At 41.4% G+C, this 26,231-nt stretch overlaps 1 protein-coding gene across 9 annotated transcripts in view; it reads left to right on the top strand.

Annotated features, from left to right (window-relative positions):
- Nucleotides 1-26,231, top strand: part of ntng2b (netrin g2b) — a 73,914-nt gene that overhangs the window by 21,955 nt on the left and 25,728 nt on the right. For 8 of the 9 annotated variants that reach the window (XM_086301170.1, XM_086301176.1, XM_086301173.1 and 5 more), the window contains exons 4-6: nucleotides 19,420-19,598; nucleotides 20,665-20,694; nucleotides 21,624-21,812. In XM_086301170.1, coding sequence (XP_086157296.1) covers nucleotides 19,420-19,598; nucleotides 20,665-20,694; nucleotides 21,624-21,812 — 398 coding nt within the window. The remainder of the gene's footprint in view (nucleotides 1-19,419; nucleotides 19,599-20,664; nucleotides 20,695-21,623; nucleotides 21,813-26,231) is intronic. The other variant, XM_086301179.1, reaches the window with a different exon arrangement.

Raw genomic sequence — 26,231 nt, forward strand, 5'->3', positions numbered from 1 at the left:
AACCCATCACTGACACCTCTATCATTTTTATTCAATCGGTATTTTTTTAAAATCTATAGGCTTCTGCAAACTACAGAACAAATGGTGAGGGGAGACGTGTCACAGTCATAGACTGTATCCAAAAGATGACCTTAGCCACCATGACATCACCTAGTCAGATAGTGGGTCTCAGTGAGAGGTAAATCCACCTGGGAAACAAAGGGAAGCTCCACACTTATACAGTTTAGTGAGTCCACAGCCACAAGGCAGCTATGTGTTAATGCTTACCCTGTGTTACTGGTCATTATTTACAAATAAACATCATATTATTAAAAAAAAAAAAAAAAGAATTGCAATAAACTTGCAGTTGGGACCAAAAAGTAATCTGGGAAATGTTTATTGAACTAATAAATCAAGGGAGTAGAGGTGTAATTTCCTCATAGACAAACTTGTTTCTGCAACCAGAGAAGTTGCCCCCTGGTGGCGATTGCAGAGACTGCGTGTTCATTATTATTTATTATATTCATTTTAACACAAAAGAGTAATCAACTAGACAAAGGCCAAACAAAGTTTGAAACATCATTTTGTCAAATACTGTCAACTACTAATTGTTTAATAATTAGCAATATGTTAACAGCCTTTTATCTCAAATAAGGAGGCCCTTGGGCAGCTAAAATATGTAAAGAGTATTAATATCAATACCACTGAAAATACATCTGCAGGCAGAGGAACACAAAGAACGTTCTCTGGGCTTTAAACACTAATTACAGCTGGTAGGCCCAGTCTTGTCTGAAAGGCCCATCTTTTACCAACAACTAATTATTCTCCAATAGTGAAAATGAGTTAAGAGCTGACCAGGCAGGAAACAAGGCACATGAATGCTAATGATATTCAGAGTGTTTTTACACGGTCATGCCGTTTCATGTCTGCTCGACTCATTTATCCGTCGTGTGTTTGTGTTTGTCTCAGTGCCGGCCCCATGCTGACAGCTAATGTGCTGAGAGGTTTAAGCTCTCCATCTCCTCACAGACTGGAACAAGCTGGCACAGAAAACTTTCCTGGTGTTTGTTAACATGTTGCAGAGGGAAAGAGCAGTAAAAGGAGTTTTGTGTGAATTCTTTCATGTACTCGTACATCTTCTTCTTTTGTGGTTTTATCAAAACAGCCGTTGCAGCAGAAGTCCTTTGTAATTCTCCAACAAATGGCTTTACTTCTGTTAAGTAAAATGCTGTAGTCGTGAATATTATCTATAATGAGATGTGTTTCAACTTTGAGAAAAAAAATAGAGGAAATTTAAAGACTTTTTTTTAGGAACGTTAGTTTTTTAATGTAAATTATTTTATTGCGCCTCGTTAGGTACGCTACGCTATTCATCACCTACGAGGAAACGTGCTGATTCTACCAGAGTCCAACATTCAAAATCAGTGTGTGTGTGTTTACACTTTGCACTGACAGATTTCCATTGTACTGATGGGATATCCACAGGCAGCTAGTGTGTTAATGCCATCAGTCAGTGACGTGAAGGGGGGACATTTCTGGTGCCAAATCTTTAGATTCTTTATGAAGACGTTTTAATCGAATCTAATTAAATAACACCGCAAAACCCAAAACGAAACACGACATGGGCAACACGCATTGTGAACGAGTCCACGCTGTCTGGAGCAGAGGCTCCTATCTGGGCTCCCTTTCCTCGGAGGATTGTATAATATCTGAGGGGTTGCAGAATGAACAAAAAAATTAATTAACAATAAAGAGCACTTCTCCATCCATTAAACCTTAAAATCAGTTAATCTGTCACTTTAATGCCCCACTTTAATTTCTCTTTGGTACCTTTGAATACAACAGACTGCAGCTCCTTTTATTGATCTAAAGTTTAAATGTTGTTTTTATGTTGTTGTTTTTTTAAATAAAATTCCATTTTATGGAGGACTGCTTCAAAGAAAAGTTGTTTTAATTTAATCCTTTATTGTTGCTTTTTTTAGCAGCTCTGACAGTGACGTGAATTACAATGCTAAGAAGTTGTAACTCATTAAAACCTGGAAGTCACGATCCTTAAGTAACCCTGATTAAGTAACCCTGCAGTTGCACTCCATCCTACAGGAAGGACTAATTAGACCCCGAAAGGCTCTCAGTGCTTAATCCAATTGTTACAAAGCTCTATCGTTGTAGTAGAAACATGAATGAGGATGACGGGGCAGGTAGCGGGAGATCTCGGAGGCCTCGGCGTGTGTCCGTTTCCCTCACCGGAGAGCAGATGCCTCTGCTCTGCTCTCTCTTTTTTGGAGCCTCCGGTCTTTTTCATGTCTTGATTATCTTCCAAGGGTGACTTTGACTTTGGAGACTGTCACCCTATTTTTGAATCACACCAAAGTTTCCTTTCGTGTCCTTTGCAAGAGTGAAGGTGAGAGGATGGGAGGTATAAGCCTGGATCAGGTGGGGGAGAGGGGAGAGGGAGAAAAGAGGGAGGCAGATGATGGATTAACTCCTAGTTTCATGGGACTAGCTGGGGTGTGTGATTCTGTGATGAATGATGCGAGGTGCGATGCTCTGTAAATATTATTCTCCAGTTCACACACAGCCACCGCCGCGGTGCACATCATAGTCTCGCATAGTGTCACAGTCTCGCCACATACTCGCCGCATTTCCCAACTACAGTTGAAAACTTCCGCATTTATTCTGTGTGATGAGGAAAACTGCTTTGTGCTTGAATACTGCCACCTTTCACCACCCTTCATGAATGAAATACACAGTCTGTGCTTGATGTGCGATGAGGAGAACATAAAGGTGGTGGCTCGTATGTTCGGGGAACCTTCATGCGTGGCCCACCCTTCCTTCGCCCAGACTCCTCCCCTCCGAGTTATCTCCCTCCGAGGCAGCCGAGGCTCCGAAACGGATCACTTTTTAAATCATTCATGAGCACTCCCCCAGAAAAGAAAGGCATGCAGAAAGCTGAGGGACCGGAATGAGGAATGTGTCATTGCTCCCCTCATATGCGATGATTTATGACACAATGGTTGTAACTGATTTGATAATCACAGTTTATTTCCCCTCCAAAGGGAAGAAAGTTATAGTCAGCGATTTTGCCTGTTTTCCCTTTATTCCACGTCTTTTTTTGTTTCACAGATTAATTTTTTTTCTTTAATCCCCGCCCTCTTCGATTGATTTCTCTTTTCTTCTTAAACGCCCTCGCCCGCGCTCGCCAACTCATCCCATAACCATCCTTTTAAATTCACAAATACAATAAAGAATACTCCCCACCATGCGCCAGCATCACGCCCTACCCAGCATCTGGTGAGGGGGGAATCTCTTGATACCGCAAGCGTGCTTTAAAGCTGAAAAGCATGCTGGGAATTGTAAGTGGGAGAACATGAGGTAGAGGGAGGGTGTCCTTGGAAAGATGGCTTGTTCTCAGTCGGCCACATTAATTAGCATCGCATTATTACAGGCGTGCTCAAAAGCACACAGCATCTTCGCTCCTGGAAGGCGTCTGTCATTACTAACATGTAGACAGGTAAACAACTCGTCAACTGGCGCCTCAACGTGAGAGACAATGTGTGTTTGTCTGCGAGGAACACAACGGCTCACACTGTGATCAGCCGCCGTTTGATGTCGGAGACTTTCGCTCTTACAGCCGCATCGTCCCATCATGTGCCGTGGAGTCTCAAAGTTTTCAAACCAGCAAAACAAGGCAGCAGAAAAAAAGAGACTAGAGAATAAGAAAAATATTGAGTTGTTACAGCTATTAATGATAATTAACACCTTCCACAACCGTCAGGCCAATACTGTTGATCACATTAAGTGATTAAGTGAGAACATCCATTCATTTTCTTAATTGCTTATTCAGTTCAGGGTCTCCAGGGGAGGATGGAGCCGGTCTCAGTTGTTACAGGCTGAAAGGAGGGGACACACATGCTGGACAGGTTGTCTAGTGCAGGGTTTGGGGAAATCCATTGTATAGAAATAGACCTGAAATGGCTCTAAACCGCTACCTCCGGACCTTTCAGCTGTACTGCAGTCTGCAAGTTTTCGCCTTCTCAATAATTCTCAGCACTTTTCTGACTTTTTTGTCATCTGCTGAAGACTCATCTTTATCTGCTGATGTAGCCCAGCCAAAAACTCTATAACAAGATATTGTTCTGTCAACTGTGCTTTTCAAGGTCAAGAACTTGCTGCAACTTCCTGCTATGGTAGTGAAGGAGTACAGTTTAGTAAATAGCTCAGTTTACTGACCAGTTTCTCCTATATTCCTTGTAAGTTTTAATTAGCTGCTAAATACACGAAGAATAAAGAATTAACACCTTTTTTTCATTTATCACATTATGAAAAAGCTAAATTATTAATCATAACGTCAGTTTAGTTGGCTGTGTACTTTTGTGTTTCTCAGCTAACCAGCAATCTGATATTAAGTCTCCAAAAATAAATGAGAGAATATTAACAAAGTTATATATGCTGCATAGTGTATTAGGGTTAATTAATGCAATTTGTACTAAAAGTAACAAATAAACACAAGCTTCTTTCAGCTACTCTCTCGATTTGGCCAAGAGTTTTACACCAAATTCTCTTCCTGACGCAACAGTACCAAGGAGTCTTCCCATACTCAGTTAAGGAATCTTTCGCGGTAGCTCGTTAACAGAGATTTGCCGTGTTGTGGCGTTAACGTCATTTCAGATTAACGCTGACAGCACTAGTGGGAACACAACGAATATGACTGCACATTTACGCCGACATCACCCTAGTGCAAAGACAAGTGGAGGCAGACAAAAACAACAAGCATGCTACAAACTTTACCCGAGTCATTTAGACAGCCGTTAGCACATGATTCTCCTTATGGGGACCTGATATGTTTAATATGCTGCTGAGAATATAGCCCAGAAGAAGCGTAAAGTATAGCTTTTATTTTGGAAAGAGCCATTTCTCTGTAATAAACTCTCTTTTCCAAAGACGAGTGATTTCTCGATCAGATAGATTAATTTTTTTATTACTTTGTTATTTCAGCAACATTAAATTTAAAAACTGTACTTTTGAGTTAAAATATATTTTTATAATTTTAATAAATGACAAATTAAAAAGGCATGAACATTTTTTTTGTATTGAAAAAATATCGAACCGTGACACCAAAGTATCGAACCGAACCGAACCGTGAATTTTGTGTATCGTTGCACCCCTAGTAAATAACAGCTTAAGTTTAAAAGCAACATTTAACAGATTAAATTTTAAAAGATTAAAGTAATAGATTAGACAATTGTTGTAATTGACAGCCATGCTTATTTTTCAAGCATTAAAAAAAATCATGCCACTTTTTTGCGTGGCTAGAAAAATGTACAGCATTCATAAAGCACTTGATATGGTTTATTTCTAATCATTATCTCTATTAATAAGAATCTTATTATAATGATTGTAGGAAGTGTATGCATTCATTTCTGGCTCTCTTCCACAGAGTCTTATAATCCGTCCCCCTCCACTCACATCCAACCGGTCGTGGCAGATGACTGCCCTCCCTAAGCCTGGTTTTGCTAGAAGTTATTTCCTGTTAAAAGAGAGTTTTTCCTCCCCACTGTTGCCAAATTCTTCCTGACAGGGAATTGTCTGGTTGTTGGGGTTTTCTCTGCATTATTGTAGCATCTTTACAATATAAACACCTTTAGAGACTACTATTTGGATTTGGGCCTGTATATATCAAATTGAATTGAAAGTTTTCTGGTGATTATCGCCACCCATATATATCATTCTGTTATGTTATGTGTTCATAAACAACCCAGTTTCTGTCATTTGGCTACATACAGTGGGCTAGCAAAACCTTAACTTCGCCAGTAGGGTTTAGGGTGGGGTTTCTTTTCTTTTTCTTTTTTTTGCATTAATAATAGGAACAAGTCACCTGTGCATCTTTCAGCGCTACAAACTCACGGAGAGTTGCAAGGTCGGTCAAAGAGTCGTTGTTTGTTGAAAGAGTCGTAACAGCAAACGTGACTCCTTCTCCCTGAACTTTAACAAATCATGTTTTCAGAGGTGCTTGGGTCTTATTAACACAACCCACGCGGGCTCCCCTGTAGTTTGTACGCTGCTCCCCATCCCTTTCAATATTTCATACAAAGTCACCCCCACCACACAAGTTATGCCCACCATCCTCACATATTTCACCTGAAGTGACAAGAGGAGGACTGATCAGTGAATTCACCTGCTCCAAGTGAATCTTTGAGGTCTTTATTATGCTTATGAATAGAAAATACTGTGCCCTTCGATAAAAACGGCTTCATGTTAAACCTCCTTAAAGCAGAGTTCATTCCATTTATTGCAAAATTATGCTGAGAATTTGCCTCAAAAGAGCATCATTATGTATATAGTTTAAATATGACTGTAATTTCATTCAATTCATTTTTTTCCTCCAGTAATTCATTTATAGAGAGATTATTAAGCAGAATATAACAATTACTGAATAAGCGACACAGTTTCAGCCACTGCTTAGAGTGCTATTAAACACTGTCCTTTCTTCTTCTTTTTTTAACAAGGACCCCCAAGTTTTACTCTTTGTGCTAATTGTCTTGCTAACTGCACTGGTGGGGTTTTGAAGCTCTGCTTTCCTATTTCCCCTTTCTCCTCCTCTGTTCCTCTCTCCTCATCTCCTCTGGCCTGCGGCTTGGGTAGCTCTCCTCTTGCTATGACTAATGATGTTCTTTCAGTCTCAAGGTTTTAGCAGGATAATTATATTAACCCTTGTCCTCTGGATGATCCCAGCTCAGCTCCTCTTCCCCAGGCATTCTCCCCTCTACGGTCTCTCCGGAATTAGACTTTAACACATACGCACACACACACGCACGCACAGAAACACAAATTGCGCTGTAATACAAAAACTGTTTGCATTCGCGCGTGTATGTTTGCGTCTGGTGTGAATGCACATGTTCAAGTTTTAGTGACTTTTGGGAGACTTTTTACAAACTAGTTTTTTTTTCTGCTTAAATGAAAGGACATGCACCTAACAAAAAGAAAGCATGTATAGTAAAGTAATTAGATGAGTGGCTAAACACGGGTGAAAGCCTGCGGGTGTAGGTTTGCAAATGTGTTTGCACAATGCTAATTTCTGAAAACAGATTTGTAAGTGCATTCATGGTTCAAATTTCAAGTTCATACAGCGGGTATATGCCATCAGAGAGAAGAGATCCACATATGAGTTTTGTGATATACGCAACAGCTTAAAAAGCCTAAAAAACAACTTAAAGATCCTGCAAAGATCTATATCGCCCTTGGGGGTTTCAGGACTCTGCGGGGGACCACACAACAGGAAGAACCTTGCATATTGTCCCGGAGTTTCTATTTCTTCATCACTTTTTCACCCCCCTGCCTCCCCACGAACGTACACACACCCAGCTGCCTCCCTTCATCTATTAGGCCATCTTCCTTGTTTATATCTTAAATAAAGGAGGATGTATAACGACTCCCTCCCTACAACTCACACCCAATTTCCTCTCTCCCCAGGTGTTAGTCTTTGCTGTAGTGTTCATTAAAACACATTCAGCAGCAGTAAGGACTCTGCAGGGAGGCTGCACTCTAATATCCAGCACAGTCACACGGTGAGCTCAAGACAACCGGGGGCCGGCTGGAGCAAAAGGCTGGACTCTCTCTTTAGTGAAAGAGGGCTTAAGATGCAGTGACATGTCTGCCTCAGTACGACAGTGTCAGCCAGCCTGCATCATTCATGCTGCATCATGCATCATGAATATTACAATGCTGGCATGCAGGCTCTTAAATTACCACCTGCCAAGTGCCAAATGCCAGTAAAATATGTCTTGTGTGTACGAATTAATAAGGGTCACCCATCACAGTGGTCACTGACTTTTGAGGGTGCATCTATTCATGGGTGATAACATTCAGCATATGTTATTTATAGTGCAATAACTTTTCATCAGAATCATGTAGAGACGACCAAACAAAGAAAACAAAACAAAAAAGAAAGTAAATGGTCTGTATTTGTATAGCGCTTTACTAGTCCCTAAGGACCCCAAAGCTCTTTACACAACCAGTCACCCACCCATTCACACACTGGTGATGGCAAGCTACATTGTAGCCACAGCCACCCTGGGGTGCACTGACAGAGGCGAGGCTGCCGAACACTGGCGCCACCGGGCCCTCTGACCACCACCAGTAGGCAACGGGTGAAGTGTCTTGCCCAAGGACACAACGACCGAGACTGTCCAAGCCGGGGCTCGAACTGGCAAGCTTCTGATTACAAGGCGAACTCCCAACTCTTGAGCCACGATCGCCCAAGCAAAAACGTCGATGTGGGGCTTTCTCATTTCTGTCTCTATACTAAACACAGAGATTAGTTTAACTGTAACTAAAGCGCATAAAGAATGAATGACAGTTTCTGGCTGCATGAGAGGTTTTCTAATTGTTTTTGATGCAGAATCAAAAAATCTAAGATTCTACTCAGCAGCTTCAAATACAAATGCTATTAATGACTTTTAATGATGTCACATATTTTAAGCTTTTTTTAATGTTATCATTTTGATTCATTGTCTAAAGGGGTTGATCAGTCAGCACGGTTGGTTGATGGTTCTCATCTCAGTGTGTCTGGCTTTACTGTTCGGTCACACGTCCCATGGCGCTGCACTAAAAAACACAAGGTTTTCCTTTTCATCAGTGCCGTCACCCACTGGCCCAACTGGTCACGGCAGGTGTCTGCCTCTCTATGAGTCTGGAGGTTTCTTTCTGTTAAAAGGGAGTTTTTCCTTTCCGCCGTCAGCAAGTCCTTGGTTGATTGTTGAGGTTTCCTCTCTATTATTATATAAAAGGCCTTAAGGCAACTCCTCTTGTGATTTGGTGTTGTAGAAATTGAACTGAACTGAATTCAATTAAGCAGTGTAAGGGGTGGCAGTGGAGTGACAACTTCATCAGCCATGACACTGCAGTTCCTGTTGGGAGCTTTGCATTTTAAAACTTTGGTTCACTTCTGATTCTGCTTTTGTTTTCTCTTGTTCGGGTGCTTTGTGAGGTTTAGGAAAAGACTGTTGCTTGAGTTAAGACATTTCTGTCCACAACATTAACCCTACATGACTGAAAGGAAGCTCACGTATACCAGTGCATTTAAATCTGATGTCAGATGTGTTAGGAGATAGATTTATCTCGGTGTTGCCATTATAAGGTTTCAAGGTGTGTCATGATACCAGTGCCTATGAAAACATCTGCAAGACGCTGGCAGATTTGACAAAGTGGCAGTATTTGATGCCTGGTGAATGACTGATGTATTTAGGGCAGAGGCAGGCAAAACATGAAGGTGTCAAAAATGCCAGAAATGATCATGAATATAGCAAGAAAAACCAAAACCAATTATTATTTTATCTTCTTTTCCCTTCACCACACAATTTTCTTCATTTGTTAATAAAAAAAGGGCCAAAGTTTAATTTAAATGAAATTTTGAAAAGATGAAGAAGAAGAAGAAAAACCAGCACACCAGCATCAGCAAATTTAATTTGTTTCCTCACTTGCTCTTTACTCCATATCCTTCCCCTGGATATCTACATCCCACTTGTAGAGGCTCCATGGGGACCCTGCTCCTGTTTTGGAGCTATGGATGTAGTCTAGGGTCTGCTATATTCATGGCTTTACTAACACTTTTTTTTTCTAATACGCAAAATCAAAAACCCGAAACGATTACAGGGGGTTGCCAGGGTAACAACTAAGAGCCTGTACAGTTTATAGATGTACAGTATAATGAGTATTGCTTACATGCCCATTAAAGCAAACTGCATGTTAAAGAGGGGAACTGAACATTGGCAGCGTAAATGATTTTCTTACAGACCACAAATTTTAAGAAACCAGACAATCTCCTCCTGGAACCAACTCTTAAAGCAAGTTATATATTCAGTGTTTAACTGAGTAAGAAAGTCATTTACAAATTGTGACCACATAAAGTATCACAGGAAACAGCAAAGGAAATAAAAAGCAGCATATTAATTACCTCTGCGGAGTGAAAGGCCAGCTAAAATGGTAAACATTGGAACCTGAATTGTTCCAATGTATATCTCTGTCACTCCTGGCAGGTCCCGACTGGAGAACAGGATGTGCTAAGGCTCCCTTATTTAGATGTTTGATGCTGTGCATATAGTACATACTTCAGAGAGCAGGTTTTTTAAAATTTAGAGCAAACTGTGCTAAAATAATGAATCACCCCACAAACGCACCAAGGAGGTCACACGTCCCAAAACACTCCACTGCAGAAACACACACAAACACACAGTGTACAAATTCACACAGGGTGTGGATTGCAAAGACAACCAAGGTCATTCCTTTGAATTTGAATTTTTGCCGGACTGTTCACTTCAGTTTTTTCCCAGTGCCGAAAACATGCAGTGACCCCTCAACAGTGAACATATTTAGAAAGTGGTGTGTGTGTGTGTGTGTGTGTGTGTGTGTGTGTGTGTGTGTGTGTGCGTGTGTGTGCGTGTGTGTGTGTGTGTGTGTGTGTGTGTGTTACAACGAATGGTAGCCCATAAACACATAGTTCCCGAGGCCTTCCCCTTGTTCGAGTAGATGTTCTTTTTAAAAACCTTTCTACAAAAAAAACCCAAGAACAAAGCAAAAAGTTCAAACTAAAAAAATGGAAGGCAGGGAAGGAAGGATTGATTCCGAAAATATATCTAAAGCATCTGTGTTTTTTCTGCTGTCAACAGTTTACATTAGATAATGACCGATAAAGTGCTTGGGAGGAATGATTTGTTTAAAAAGATATCATCAGCTCTGCTATTAATGTGAAAGAGTGGGAGGGACTGAGAGAAAACATGTGAAAGAACTGCTGTGGTTGTGAAAAGAGGCAAACTGTAATTCCTGCTCACCATCCAATAGCAGGGGTGGTCAGTTATAGATTACCTGTTTAGTCTGGAGTGAAAGTGGGAGTACACGTGAGTGGATGGATGGATAGCTGAGCGGGAGGGAAAAAAAGATAAGGTGTGGTAGAGAGGAGAGGGAACGTTTGAAGAAGCTCGTGCTGCTACGGAAGGTTGCACTCGAGGAAAATCGATCCTCTCCCTTCAGAGAAAGAAATTTATGAAGCTGGAACATAAACGGAGTCATGTCCAATTAGCTGCTCTGAATTTACAAGCCGAGGCAGGGGAGGAAGTGGGAGGGGACGTGGTGATAAAGACTTCAGCAGAAGCCAATAAGGCGTGCTGTTGATCAATGATCTACGCTTCATGGAACTCCCACTTCATACTCGGTTGCTTTCTCGTATGCTTGGGATGCACTGTGCCGTAGGACTTTCCTGCAGCTGTCATCGTCTAGCCAGAGGAAGGACGTATATGACGTGTATGCAAATACGGTTTTCCACAAAGTCATTGGTATTTAGAGATAAACACAGCTGAGTACAATCAAGAAAACAACCAACAGGAAGTAACACTGGAGACAAGATACAAGGGACAGAAGGCTTGAAAATGTAACAGGAAATGAATACCTGAACCACTGAATAACTTAAAGGAAACAAACTGTAACACAGAAAAAAAGTGAAAATACTGCCCTTATCTGCCCGTGTGAATGCAAACAGTTTAGAAAAAGCACACTTTTATGCATGTGATCATGATAAGAACTGTTTAGAGAACTAAAAAATGTGTGATGTGCTACGAATTTACATTTGATAAGGTTCTTGCATAGAAAGTTGAATTAGCCAGTTAAAATTTGAAGGTACAAGTTAGACTGAAGATGCCCTTCACTCTTCCGTTTTTATACTCAATCCAATCGGTCTTCCAAACTATTTGTGATCTAACAAAAAAAAATATATTCAGAACATGTTTTGAATTCTGATTCAAGGGGCACAGAAAAAACAATTTGTAGACTCAAACCCATCAAATATGCATCATTCTGCACAGAGAAGGTCAAATATTTAGACACAATTGACAAAATATAAATTACAAAAAGTTTCTGGACCAAACTACGAGCTCAAAACCACAGAAACTAAATCGAATCTGTACAAAATCTGGCATTGTAGACAAACTGCTGGACTATTGCATTCGTTATGATTATAGTGCACTTCTCTGCCTCTTTTATCAGCCCTGTCACAGAAATTGTGTTTATGTAATATCAGGATTACACTTTTTAATCAACATAATGAGGAAATCTGGCGAGCTGCAAACTATCAGTTCACTGAAAATGTGTTTCATTTGTTGGATGCCAAAATATCCAACACTGCAATACAAACACAGTTTGAACAGTAGCATAAGTGTACCACGTAGTATAATTACACTGTTTTATGGGCACAGCACATAAAACACTTGCTTGAGGTTACTGAAATGTGCTTTTCTTTCTACAATTTAGCTAAAACCACAATCATAATACAAATGTAATTTATTATAATACTTAATACAGCCACACATTATGTATATCCATCTACCTCATTCCTGTGTGGTATAGAAATAAACAGATTCATAAAGCAGTCATGTTAAGGCTTTCTGTCTCTGGCAAACAGGCCCTGACACACAATGCCTATTAGCCTCTCTCTCTACTATTACTACGCAGGTTGTTTAGCCAGTTGTGAGTTTTCCGGTTTCCAGAGAGGGAATAGTTGCAAGTGTCGAGTGGGCCTTCTCAGTGACGGTTGATCGAACAGAGAGTGGAGAAGGAGGGAGTCCTCCTGCTGGGTCAGAGCCGCATCAATGCGGTCTGTCATCACAGGTTAGAGCACGTCAATGCAGACCCTCCCTCTACTCCTCCTCCAACTCTCACCGCTGTAGTCGGAGAGGCAGGCAGACTGTCAGGGCTTTGACACAACTGCCCTACTCCCTGCTGTACTGACTGCTCAGCCCCCCACATGGTCTAAATCCCCTCTATTTTCTCCTCAACCCACTCCTCTCAAACACATGTCCGCAACCCAATTTAGTCAATGCACTCTTCGGTGAACACTGATGCGACTGGCTAAAAGGGGAACATACGTAAACTGACAGAAGGGGGAAAGAGATGGAGGATAAAATGAGAAAACAGAGATCAAGAGCCAAAGGAAAGGGTGGAGGAGATGGATTTTTTTTTTTTTTTTTTGGAGGGGGGGTAGCAACAGATACAGTGGGAGAAGAGTGCAAAACGGAAAATAGGAGAGAGGGAGTGATAGCAGTGTCCCTAGAGAGGAATAGAGGAATATGCTTCAACTACAGTAAAGAGACAGATAAAGCCCCATTAACTGCTGCTTCCAGCTGCTTTCTCAGGCTCTGCCACCACATGACTCCCCCTTGATGTTTGTTTATCTTTCGTCTTATTTATTCCCCTAATTGCTGCGTCTCTGCTGTCTAAAACAGGCAGTCTTCATATCATTAAATACACATGGCCGACATGACTTCAGACAGACACGCTGCGGGGAGAATGGACAAAGACAAAGGCAGACAGGGCTGGACACAGATGCACATAGAGAGATATAATAATTATATGCCCTATAATAACCACCAATCTGCAATATGTCTGAAAATTGTTTCAGGGTAACCTGAAAATACCCTGCTCAAAAAAATTAAAGGCACATCAGATCTCAATGGGAAAAGAAACATGTTGGATATCGACACTGATATGGACTGGGTAATGTGTTAGGAACCAAAGGATGCCACGTCGTTTGATGGAAATGAAAATTAGCAACCCACTGATGCGGCAGGTTAGTCCATTTTACGAAATGTTATAGTTTTTACAGCCCCCACGTGCTCGTATGCATGTCTGACAACGTCAGGACATGGTCCTAATGAGAAGACTGTTGGTCTTCTCCAGACCCTGCCAATACTCGTATTCCACCAGCTCCACGGTGCTGAGGACAACATCATGAAGTCTGCCTTTGATTGTTTGGTCAGAGACATTCCCTGCTGGTCACTTTGTAGCTCTGGCAGTGCTCATCCTGTTTATCCTTACACAAAAGCGCAGACAGTGGTCTTGCTGATGGGTTAATGACCTTCTACGGTCCTGTCCAGCTCTCCAGAATCTCCTCCATTCTCTGTGCTGGGAGACACAGCTGGCAATGGCACACATGCCATCCCGGAGGTGTTGGACAACATGTGCAACCTCTGTAGGGTCCAGGTATCGCCTCATGGTAGTGTAGGTTAATGGAGTGTATGTAGATCGCTCCCATGATATGACATTAGCTGATATTTAATAACCGCAATTCTACAAAATACGTTTAAATCCAACTAAATAGATTTTCATTTCCTGTTTTCATGGCCAGGATGTAGTTAGGTTGTGTTATTTGGAACTTTGGAGATATATTTATAAAAGGGAAAGTCTGGACAAATAAGTGGACACATATGAATCAAAAGCTTAAAGTCTGCTGTAATTATTTTATACTGCAGAGCTTAATGTATATAAATTGGATGAGTTTGTCACTAACAATTCAAACTGTAAAGCACCAATTTGCAGGAATCAAAGCACGCTAATTTGGAAAGCTAGTGCATCGTGCACTTCAGGTGGTGCAGAAGAAGTCACAGCTAGTTCATCAAGCATTTTCTTAACTCAAAACAGTGTCACACAGCCCATGGTTTGTTGGGCAATACATTTTCTGCTCACGGTGTGTTAACATCCTGCAGCAGTCAGTGAACTTCACTTAACATAACACCAATTTTGTTTATAGCCTGTATTCGCACCAAACACAAGAGAAGTCTAAAAAAAAGTGTGTTTGTTCATGTTCATTAGTAGGCAGTCGTCTACTTTCTGCTTTAGCTGGCACACTGCTGCCTAACTGGTGCATTATGGCCTCATGTAGGTCAGCAGAGTTGTGTAAAATTATTGGCAGAAATATGCATTATGTCACTCGTGTCGATGCATGTGTGAGAGAGAAGAACAAACATGCAAGGGATCACATAAGCATCAAAGAAACCAAGACTACCTTTAAGGCAAAATATCCTTAGATATCATAGCAGCTAATTAAATGTATGGTTTCTTGTATAGACCGGAATTCATTTGCATTCTTTATTTTTCCCCTGTTCCTAGACACTCTTATTACCCTGCTTTCTCTTGCCCTTCCCACTCTCCTCCTCCGCTCACCTTCTCTAATTTCGTCTCCCCTGTCTCTCCCACTCCAAGCAAATAGACTGTTGTGATGGATCCAGCTGTCCCATCTTAACTTCCTTCAGCTCAGAGCTGATTCTCCCACTTTGATGACTTTGCAGCGAAGGCAGACATCTTGCACATTAACATATGATTGTGCCCATGTATTATTTGTGTGCGGGGGGACTGGAGACAGGGATCGGGAAAAATCCCAGTGCAAGCTGTCATCCGAAAGAGAGACAGAGAGAGCTACAGGAACACTGCACTTGAAAAGTCAAGAGTGTCAACATCATTCATGCGGAAAGAGTGCAAGGCTAGATGTACTCCGAGTCTTCCTGGGTTGTCCTGTGTGGAAGGAGTCAGAAAAGGAGGTCAAGGAGATGAAGCGTCCGAGAAAAAGTTTCAGCCTGTGAGACTCTGAGGCTTCCTGAACGCGAGTTAATTAACAGAGAATTTTGTTAAGATGAGAAAGCAAGTGATATTTCACAACTCGAAACACAGACCCACACAAACACACACGCAGGTTTTTGTGCTCTCCAGCTAAGTGACAGAAAGAAGGCCATTTCTGATGGCATGAAGCCCGTGAGCCTGAAAATGCACAGCAGCATACCTAGAAACCGCTCGCTCTTCCTCAGCATTGTGTTTAATCTCCAGCTTCTAGGTTTTGGACTCAGCCCGCTTACATTTTCAAGATGAGACAGATGAGATTTATCACTGAAGATACAGGAGATGAGAAGTAGTGATATGTTCGGCGCTGTCAGTCACTCAGTGCCGGCATTAGTCACCGCGCCTCAGCTTCTCTGATCTGTTGTCTGTCATCGACGCTCGCAGGCAAATGCGTCACACGAAGCAGAAACACACACACAAACGCGCACGCACACACTCGTCTCATTTGAAACACGTTCGCTCTCGCGCACGCACCGTTCTCTCCATGAAAAAGAGATGTTCAATTTCAGTCTTTGCTAAGTGGACAGCTCGTGTCCTTCAGGAAGCAGGCAGTAAACAAGGCCTTGTTGGTGGATGGATTCTCTGTGGCACATCCTGTCAACTCCTCCAGTGATCGGAGAGAAACTGAGGTAATCTGCGCGACTCTGTGTAAGACTCATGGTGCAGATCAACTGTCTCGATTTCTTTCCGTTTTAAGTTTTAGTCATCATAATTCATATTTTTGAAAGTCCCCCCCACCCCAAAAAAAAAAAAAAAAGGATGCAAAAGGAAGATTGAAGTAGTCATCTCGTCAGAATACAGAGGCCATTCTTTGAATATTTGATGCAGACGGATAGGTGTTCACTCCAGTGGAACAAACTAGATTGGAGTCCAGTCGCTCATCTGGAAAAGGCTGTAATTTAAAGTCGTAGCTGCCGAGTGTCCTTAAGATCCTCATTTCCTTTTTTTGGCAGAACTTCAGCCTCTGGATCAGCCCACCTGGGCCCTGTCCTCTGCTGAGGTCAATTGCCCAAAGGTGCGCACACACACACACAACCACAGAAGCACCTACGCTCAGATGCTTGAATTTCACCGGCACTAATTGCAAACAATAATTTGCTCAGAAATGACGGTGTCAGAAAGCAAGTGGATAAATGGATTATCAACAGTTGTGGCACCTTCAGTGTACTCTGATTTGTTTTCTCTTTAAAGTCCAGACTTAGTTGGGGGGGGGGGGGGGGGGGGGGTTTGAGAAGGGAAGAACAACATTAACATATACTTTGACTCACAAATAAATAAGCTGATAAAATTACACTATGCAGATCTCATAGTACCATATCACTCAAATAGAGTACGCCACTCTCGGACTGCAGGCTTGCTTGTGGTTCTTTAGCTGTGTTTTATGGAACCAGCTCCCAGTTTGACTTCGGCTGTGGCACATGGCTGCTCTTCCCTGAGTCTGACGTTTCTTCCTGTTAAAGGGAGTTTTTCCTTCCCACTGTCACAAAGTGCTTGCTCATAGGGAGTTGTCTTGTCGTTGGGTTTTCCTTTCTAGTATTGTAAACAAATGTTGTTGCAAATAACATTGAATTAAACTGAATTCAGTCATTGTTTTTGATTTTAATTAATTTATGATTAAACTAATCAGCTGATTCCACTGTTACTATAGTTACATATTAATATTGGCAATAATAATTTGTGTAATGATCGCAGCGTAGTAATATCTTTACAATATGTTTTGAAAGATATTAAAAATATGGTAACATACTTTTGATTAAATAATTTAATGAGTGCATTATTTAAATTAAAAGGGGGTACTGTATGTTCATTTTACAAACGTCATGGGCTACTAGCAGTCTAATATAGAGGGCCATTACTAACACGAATGATGTCATGAAGTGAAGATCCACACACTCCAAATAACTTCTAAATAACATTAAAATTGTAAATTATGTTCAAATTCCCAATGAAAATATTAGTAACAATAAAATAAATCGACATAGATGCCATACTAACATTCACCTAGGTCTCACCAGTAGTTTGATATGCACCAGTGATCCATGTCAGACTACTGGCTACAGACTACTGCTGCATATCAGATTACTATCAGTGATGCATCACTCTGTACTGGAATTCATTTAAATAGCAGTACAGTCCCACTGCTTTTTTCTTTATTTGTTCATTTTTTTAAATTGCCTGGCAGCGGTTTTGTGCAGATATCAGGTGTGGTGTACGGGGGTCCTTAATAGACCAAACTGAGGTGATCTGTATTTTATCTAGGTGTGCTCTAACACTATATCACCGGTAATTAATACTGAAATACCTTCAGGCATTATGTTCCATACAGGGCTCCCTTGTTTCAAGACAATACAGTAAAAAATGTTATGTTTGTTGTTGTGATTTGTGTGTTTGCTACCTGAAGACCCTTGTAAAGTTCAGTAAAAGTTCTGATGACTGCGGGCTGCTAAACGCTACCAGTTTCTATTTCATTTCATGTTATTATTATGGTAAAGGACCTTTACCCTGTTCCAACATACACAGTTATACTGAGAGTAATCACAAAATTTTTAAAAAGGGATTAGTTAGTTAGTCCAGCTATTACACTGATGTGCTGGCAGATTATCCCATTGTTACCAACATATTAAAAATACTACTACGATCACTGTTCATTGATATGTTTAAATGTGGAAAAAAAATCATGAGTCAAATAAATAAAATGTAAAAAAAAAATCATATGAGTATTTATTACTCATATCTCATGTGTTCTACTGTCAGTTACTTCTCTATTTCATATACTATTATACTACTGGCTATTATAATCATATTAATGCTCAGATGTCCTATAAAGTGGTAGTACTAAATATTGTACAATGTGTGACAAAGGGCTAATAAAATTTCCAGGAGTACAGATCGACCTTTTTAAGTTGCCCCACAAGCCAAATATATTTAGTTTAATATTATATGTGATTAAAAGAAAAACCTCACCTATGACTTCTTGCACCCAAAAAATTTGAAATAATGTTCTGAGAAGATTATCAAAATAGCTGCTGATTTATTTTCTATCACCTGACAAACTGATGAATTAAGTGTTTTTGACTCAGTTGGGACTTTTGTTACCCGGCAAGGTTTTTTTTAAGCAGTTTAATTCATTGCTGTCACTTTAGACTGTCAGTGTGAGTACAGCTGCCAGTAAAATACAAAAAAACAGAATCAGATGGACTGGCAACTGTACAAACTTTACCAGCAAACATCAAAATAGAAATGGGCGCTGAAGTTCTGCCAGTACTTTCTGAGAAAGCACTGAATACATTTGAGAGCAAAAACAGAGTTAAGTAATAAACCTATCACAGTGACAAGTCTCAAGGGCATCGCGATTTTTTAACTATGATTCTGCTCGTCTCGTTTGCTTGGTACAAGTGCGCCGGCGAGGCCACACTTAGTTGACTCTTTGTGACGTGCTGTGATTTAGAGCAGCGGTCTCCAACCTTTTTTGCGCCACGGACCGGTTTATGCCCGGCAATATTTTCCCGGACCGGCCTTTAAGGTGTCGCGGATAAATACTACAAAATAAAACCAGTACCGGTACCGAAAAACAGAAGATTTATTCATAACACACGTGAAAAGACCCAGGAAAACCGAGTTAAAAACGATAACAAAATAACGCTGAAAAACGATAAAAACCCTGAAAACTATACATTTCACACCTGAGCCTCATCTCTCGCGGCCCGGTACCAAACAACTCACGGACCGGTACCAGTCCGAGGCCCGGGGGTTGGGGACCGCTGATTTAGAGTATTCGCTAAAGAATTAAACACAAGAACAAGAAGTGTGCGGCATGTCTGTGCACAGGGAACTCAGCAGTCCACAGCTGCACTTTGGTGAACATGGAAAATACAGAGTATGATTAACACTGTAACTGTAACCTGGGTGTGATTACAGCTTATTCCCGCAGCTTTATACACAGTCAGCTCTCACACATCGCATGAACATTTTGTCTTACGGGCGTCCGTTCTATTTCTGTTTAAGGTGTAAGTGTAACCTCCACGCCTCCCAGTGCCTGCCAGATGAGGATGGCGGGAACCTCCAGTGCCAGTGTGAACACAACACCACAGGCCAGGACTGCCAGCGCTGCAAGAAGGGCTTCAAAGCCAAGTCCTGGAAAGCAGGTTCCTACCTGCCGGCACCCAACGGAACCCCCAACACGTGTAAGTTAGAAATAACATCACTGACTCTTTTTAATAACACCTATCAGCCTTCTTTATTATAATAGAGCTGCACAACTGTAAGACTACTTTTTGCGGAAGCAATCTGAACCGTGGCTTCCATCGTTGCCGACTTATGAAAGAGGTTTTCTATCACTCTGACGTCCTGCATAAAAGCAGGCTGGAAAAGAAAGAAAAGGGTGAAGAGGCTGAGTTGTCGTCACCTCTGTGCAGAGAGCACATCAGAGCCGTGTCATGACGTGGGAGTGTGTGGGGAGGAAATCCTCTCAGTAGCCAGCTACAGTAGCTAGATATGATAAAATAATAATCTAGGGCAGCCCCTCCCTAGCCTTTCTCCTTCCAAACAGACACTGAGACACTTAGGAGCACAAGAGATGCACACAGAAACCCGCAACTGCACACCTGTACTTGTGCACTCACACACACACACAAACACACTGCAGAGAATGGCTCTATTGTTAGCCTTTTGTTTTAAATCTGCCTGACATTTCCGACCCAGTTCTAATGGTACCGACGCAACTCCCGAGCCCACCGCCCATTTTTTCTTTTTTTTTTAAACTGAATCCCATTAGTGGAATTTTAAAAATTCAAATGTTTGCAGCTCGCTCCGTCGAAATGCTACACAAAACGGCCACAGCTCACGAAAGAGCCTCTACAGATTGCATTATGCATGCTCGGGCTAGGCTAACTGTTAGTACAATCTCGGGGAAAAAAAAATATGCAAGAGAGGCGAAAGTTTTGATGCGAATGTAGCAAAGTGGTAGTGCTCTCTTAAAACATCCATATGTGATGAGCGCCCGTGAATATGGGGATTAGAGAGAGAGCAGCAAGATAAAATTAGGAAGAATGGAGGAGGCGGGTTCAGTAATTACTTCAGGACTTTGAGAGGTAGTCCAAAACAAGCCTTTATTTTTGCAGAGCAGCTCTTTAGCTCTCTCTGCCACCTGAGTCTGATGAATGAGGCAGAGTCAAGTCTTTAGGCAAACTGAATGCATAAATAAACAAGCTCTCATCTCATATCCTCTTCCCTTTTCTTATTCTCTTTCAGGTACAATTGCTGGTTCCCCCTCTGGTTCTAGTAAGTAATAATGCAAAGCGAAGCAGAAGAAGTGCTATTCTACTCTGCTTCTCTCCCTGTCTCGTCTCGGTCCCCTTTTTGTTGCATTGTTTTAACCCCACACCTCGCCATCTGGATCTCCTAAACCCCACCCTGCTCTCTCTCTTTGTGATGTTCAGCTGGCTCTCGACTCAGTCATTCCTCTTCCCCCCCTCTGCATCTCCTCTCCTCACTTGCTCCAGCTGAAGCCCCGCGTGCTTCATTATTAATAGGCCTCTCTGTCGCCCATGTCCTTTCATCCCAACACATCACACTAACCTGCACAGGAGGATTTCTTCCACAGTTCTGCTGTTTTTTTTATTTAGACTAAAGACAGTTCTGTTGATGGATTGAAGAAAAGGGGCGATGAGAGAGGGCTGAGTGAGAGAACGGCGGGTGGATGGAGCAGAAAAGGGAGCTGAGCGAGGGAGAGAGAGAACGAAAAGGGAGAGAAGGATGTGGGCATATGTTAGTGTGTTGTAATGCAGTGTGATTCCGGGTGAGGAGCGTGGGGAGGCAGGAATAAAAGGGAATTTGATTAGGGATTCTCTCTGTGGAGAGACTCGCAGCCTCCGAGCTGTTAGACAGAAACGATCGGCAAAGTGGCAACATCAACCCTGACAGCACTGGGCTTTTCTCCACATGGCCCAACAGTAAAGGCTGATGCATGGATAGACTGAGCAATTGGACTGCACTGCAGAAGCCTTCTTTTTTAAATGGTCTCCTCTGACAGTTAGACACAACTGTCTGCTTATTTAGAGAATGAAAAGAAAAAAATTGGTGTTATTTATCAAAGAAAATAATGATTCTAGCTAATGGGATGATTACGGGTTCGGTTTTCCAGTTTCAGCCTACCCACACAGTTAGCTTCTGTTTATTAATGGAGATCTGTACTTGTTGTTGCCAAATAGCCACAACAGAAACTTCATCTAGGACGTTTACCGCTCCCAAAGCTGATGACGGGACAGAGGTGAAAGCTGGAGTTGAAACTAAGGGTGAAACTGAAGGTGAGGGCGGGCCCGAGGGCGACGTGGAAACAACCACAACCATCTCTGAAGCTGAACGGTCTCCCACTGTTACCCACAAACCACTTCAGGAAGGTGCGACAAAGTAGATTAGGAATAGGTAGATTGAAAGTTGATGCTTTATACTTTTTCAGTATGTCCTCAATATGATGCAAAAGCAGTTCTGATGAGCAACGTGCCTCTGTGGTGTTAATGCTCGGCCTGTCTCTAATGGTAATGTTAAAAGCTGGTTGTCTTATCTTGAGAGCAAGGTCATCAAGGTCATTCAGAGTTTATTCATTCAGATTGAATGATTTTTGAGCAGTCCGGGATAGATGTGAACATTTCGGTCAGCCGCCTCGATATACTGTACGGTAAAGTGGCCTGTAAAGCGCGGCTTGCTTTCATACTAAATTAAATCCTGCTATTTTGGTAAGCAGCAGACCTCTCATGTTGTACCAGGAAAGCACTTAGAAAGTGGGAGGAGCTGTGATAGTTTTTTTTGGTCTTAAGGAAATCCATTAAGAGCATGTTTTGAACAGCGCAGCAGTTTTGTTGTTTGGCTGACGACAGGAACTCAAAGAACCCACTCATTTGCTTTGATTTAGGTGAGCCTGACAGGAGCTTTAACATTACATAAACAGGACTACAACCCTCAGAGAGCCTTTTAAAGTCCTGTTTGAAGGACACAAACTTTACAGAATATCTCACGTAGACTTTTAAATTTAGTCATAATGCTACAATAAAGCAATACAATGCATTCCCAATGGGGCCTCAACCTACAGCTTCTTTTATTATCATTTACTTCATTCTTTTTCTTTCATTAATCAGACAAAACGCAAAATACTGAATTAACAATTGGAGAAATGTTTTGCAATGAAAAAAAAAACACTGGACTGAGGGATTGAACCAGTGTTATCAGTGTGTTGTGTTACAGACTTTGTTTGTAGCAGCCTGTTGCAAGAACATAAAATGTGATGTAATACACGGTGGAGGCTGTGTCATGGTTTGGGGCTGCGGTGAAATCAGAGGTGTTGAAGATCTTGTCAATAATGATGGAATTATGAATGCAAAAAAATACTTTCAGCTTGTGATTCACCATGCAAAACAATCCTGAAAAAGTTCCGAATATCAAGAACTGAGGAGTGGCTCAAGTTTTAATACATAAAAGTTGTTTCTGCTTGACTTCTATCTGTACATACCAGATATAAATGTACAATATGCAGCAATATTAAAAAATATACAACACTGCTCTGTTACACTTCTGGTAGACCAACGTGAAAGATCATCCTATTGTAGAATTGTATTCTTGCCTATTTTTAATCTCAGCTTTAGAGAAATGTATTTGGCTTGAATCTGACCCCGATGTGAGCAAACCTCTGTTATCTGTGTGTGTGTGCGTGTGTGTAAGTGCATGTGAATGTGTGTTTGTGAGCAGGTGTGTTTAGATTTATGGCGAGCATATGGTGCAGTTCAGTAAAACCCATAAATCATCTTCATCCCCTCCTTCACCTCCCAGGGATCTCAGGTCTTAGGTTCCATTCTCACAGTGTTCGCCACTACTGTTTGTACATGCACACACTGATGCACACGCACACACGCACACACACACACACACACACACACACACACACACACACACACAGGTTTTATCATATCATGTAACTGAAGGTCCTGACTTTAATATCTAGATCAAATAACACCATTAGTCTTGAATAATACAGCATAAACTGTTATTTCATTTATCTTATTTAAGTGTATCTTAAGAACCTTTTTAAAACCTCCAGGTTAGAAGTAACAATACATACTTTAACTTTTTCCCACTTATAATGCTTGATTTTTTTTATATCCACATAAAAAGCCGGTTATATAAACAATATTTTCAATACTATTACCGTTTCCAGGAATATAAAAATGAAAATCCAGGCTTAGTTATTCATTGATTTTGATGTAAAATCAAACAATGATAAGTTGTATTTTTAATATGTTCTGTGCTTCCCGAGCAGATGTACCTTTTAAAAAACATTACAGCAGCTTATGCTTGGACAGGATGTTATAGTAGTCGCAGCCTTTGTCGTGCCTCTGCCCCAGTTAAGTCAGTGAGCATGCTCAGATAAGGATTAGCGATGCATTGGCAAGAGGCTCTGATCCAATGAGCCCGTTGCCTATTGGTCAGCTGGACAGATGGGTGTTTGGTGAGTGGGGAGGGCTGGTGGGAGAAACCAAAATCCCCAAACCCTGTCGTACATCTACCTATCCAGACGCATGACCCCTCGTGACCCATGACTTCATCGTTTATCCAAAACCGGATCCTCTGGGCTGAAAAAGAGCCATACAAGCATAACCTGTCACATGCTGAACCGCACATGCAGATGACCATGTGTGCACACACACACTGATGATGCATTACTCTACTGAATTACTTGCATTTTTTGAAAAGATTGAACTTGGCCTTGGTCTTGGAGAGATTGGATCATGTCTGGAAAATCATGTGACATATTAATAACATCCATGCGCTCTGCCACCGTCAGGTGTTCGGGCAAAATGTTAACCGCCTATGAATCCCAATGTATTCATTAGTGTGACTCTAAATCAATGTTTAACACTCCGGTAATAAATGATGAGAATGCTAAGACTGACAGGTGGCATTAAAAATTATTGTTATACTTTTTTCCCGGGCTACATTAATTGAAGTGACAAATGATCTCATTACATGCAAATGCATAAAAATGCCAGTGCGCGCCAGCAGACACTACATGCTCGCTTCAGCACGCGCGCTGAGGCGAGGTGTGTGCATGGAAGAGTGTGTCATGGGACAGTTAGTGAGTCCATTTGCGCAGACAGACAGGCACATATTAAGGGATTTAAAAATGAATCAGCTTAGACTGCCAATGCATTATGTGTGAGAGTGGTGGCACTGTTGCATGGCTGGAAATGATACAAAGACTTATTTTTTAATTTTTTAACCCTTTTTCTGTATATACAGAGTCTATTACATTCCACAGCTCTGTTTCTGGGGTCGGAAAATCACATTTCAGCTCTCTAAACCCCCCATTATTTCAATACAAGTGAAGGTAGGCGCCGTGTGAGACTCACTTAATGTAGTTTAGTTTCGATTGCAGTAGAGTGATATTAGGATTGATAGCTATGAGTGCGATGGTTAAAATGCCTTCCTTTACATCTGATTCAGAGTTTTCAAAACCCTCATACTCAAAATCCACTGCTAGCCCGAGTTTAAAACCTACCAGATTCCTCTTCTCCATTCCTTTCCCGGTTCTGCTTTCAAACCTCTCTGTGGAACTGGACAGCCTACTGTCCTTCCAGAAATAGATTTGTTACATTGTTGTAGAATGTAGAATGAGTTTTATGATGTACTTTTCACCAAACATCTTACAAAGAAGCTTTGATCTTGTTCTCATCATACAGGAAGTTTAAAGTATCTGACTGTTCTGGATCTGTAAGGGGAATAATCCTGTATTTACATGTATTACATTCTACAAACACACAATAAGCCCAGAGACAGACTGGTGACCTGTCCAGGGGTGTATCCGCCTCTTGCCCCGTGGTAGCTGGGATAGGCTCCAATCCCCACCCACCCCCCACATGACCCTTAACTGGATAAGCGGAGAAAATGAATGGATGGATGGATGGCTCAATGGAAACATACACAATATATGTCTTAATTAAATTATTATAAATAAACCAACTGCAAAATAAATATATTAACGATGCAATAAAGTGAAGTGTAGAGGAACCGCGCAGCTAGTATTACCACTCAGTTATTCTCTCTCATTAACTGCTTACTGATGATTCACTTAAGTGGAAAATAGCATGACGATCAACCCGGACATTTCCGCGGTTTCAATGCAGTTTCGTATAATTAGATTATGTGGCAATCTGGTGCACCTCTGTGCAGCTGTGTTACATTTATAGTGATCCAGCAACTGATTTGTAGCTGTTTTGAAGGTGAGAGATAAGCGTTGCCATTATTTGTCATTGTTTTTGTCTGACGACAAAGCTGAGTGTGTGCAAACACATACGGACACATCCATGTAAGTGCAAAGAAAACGGCGTAATACACTTTGACAAACACTGTGTGATTTCATTTTACAACCGCATTAACAATAGTCACACCTTTTAGCAGTCACAGCGTTTTCCAGAAAGGACACAATTTTCAGCACAGAAAGGGTTTGTGGAACAGCTTTTTGAGTTTAGCCTGTCTCAGCAGTGTGAAATCACACTTTCATTGCGGGTTCTCACTTCCGTTCGTGTGTGAACGTGCGCATACTTGTGTGTGAGTGTGTGTGCGCGTATATGTGCTCATTTGAAGGGAAAAAAGGGGGGGGAGCGCTAGGCTTTCTTTGGATAAACAATCTGAGGCAGCATCTCTTATGCTAATGCCATAGCCTGCACATTCCTCATTGCATTTACATTCTCCGTCCTCATGCAACTGATGCAACAGACAGCAGAGCTCCACCAGCAGAAACCCGAGTTACAGAGAGCTCAGCCCCGCTA

This window comes from Aulonocara sp. 'chitande type north' Nkhata Bay, linkage group LG7 (genome assembly GCF_057382095.1).
Source record: "Aulonocara sp. 'chitande type north' Nkhata Bay isolate Kocher_YH1m ecotype deep benthic linkage group LG7, A_spYH_male_GT1.1, whole genome shotgun sequence".
In the NCBI taxonomy this organism is placed as follows: Eukaryota; Metazoa; Chordata; class Actinopteri; order Cichliformes; family Cichlidae; genus Aulonocara; species Aulonocara sp. 'chitande type north' Nkhata Bay.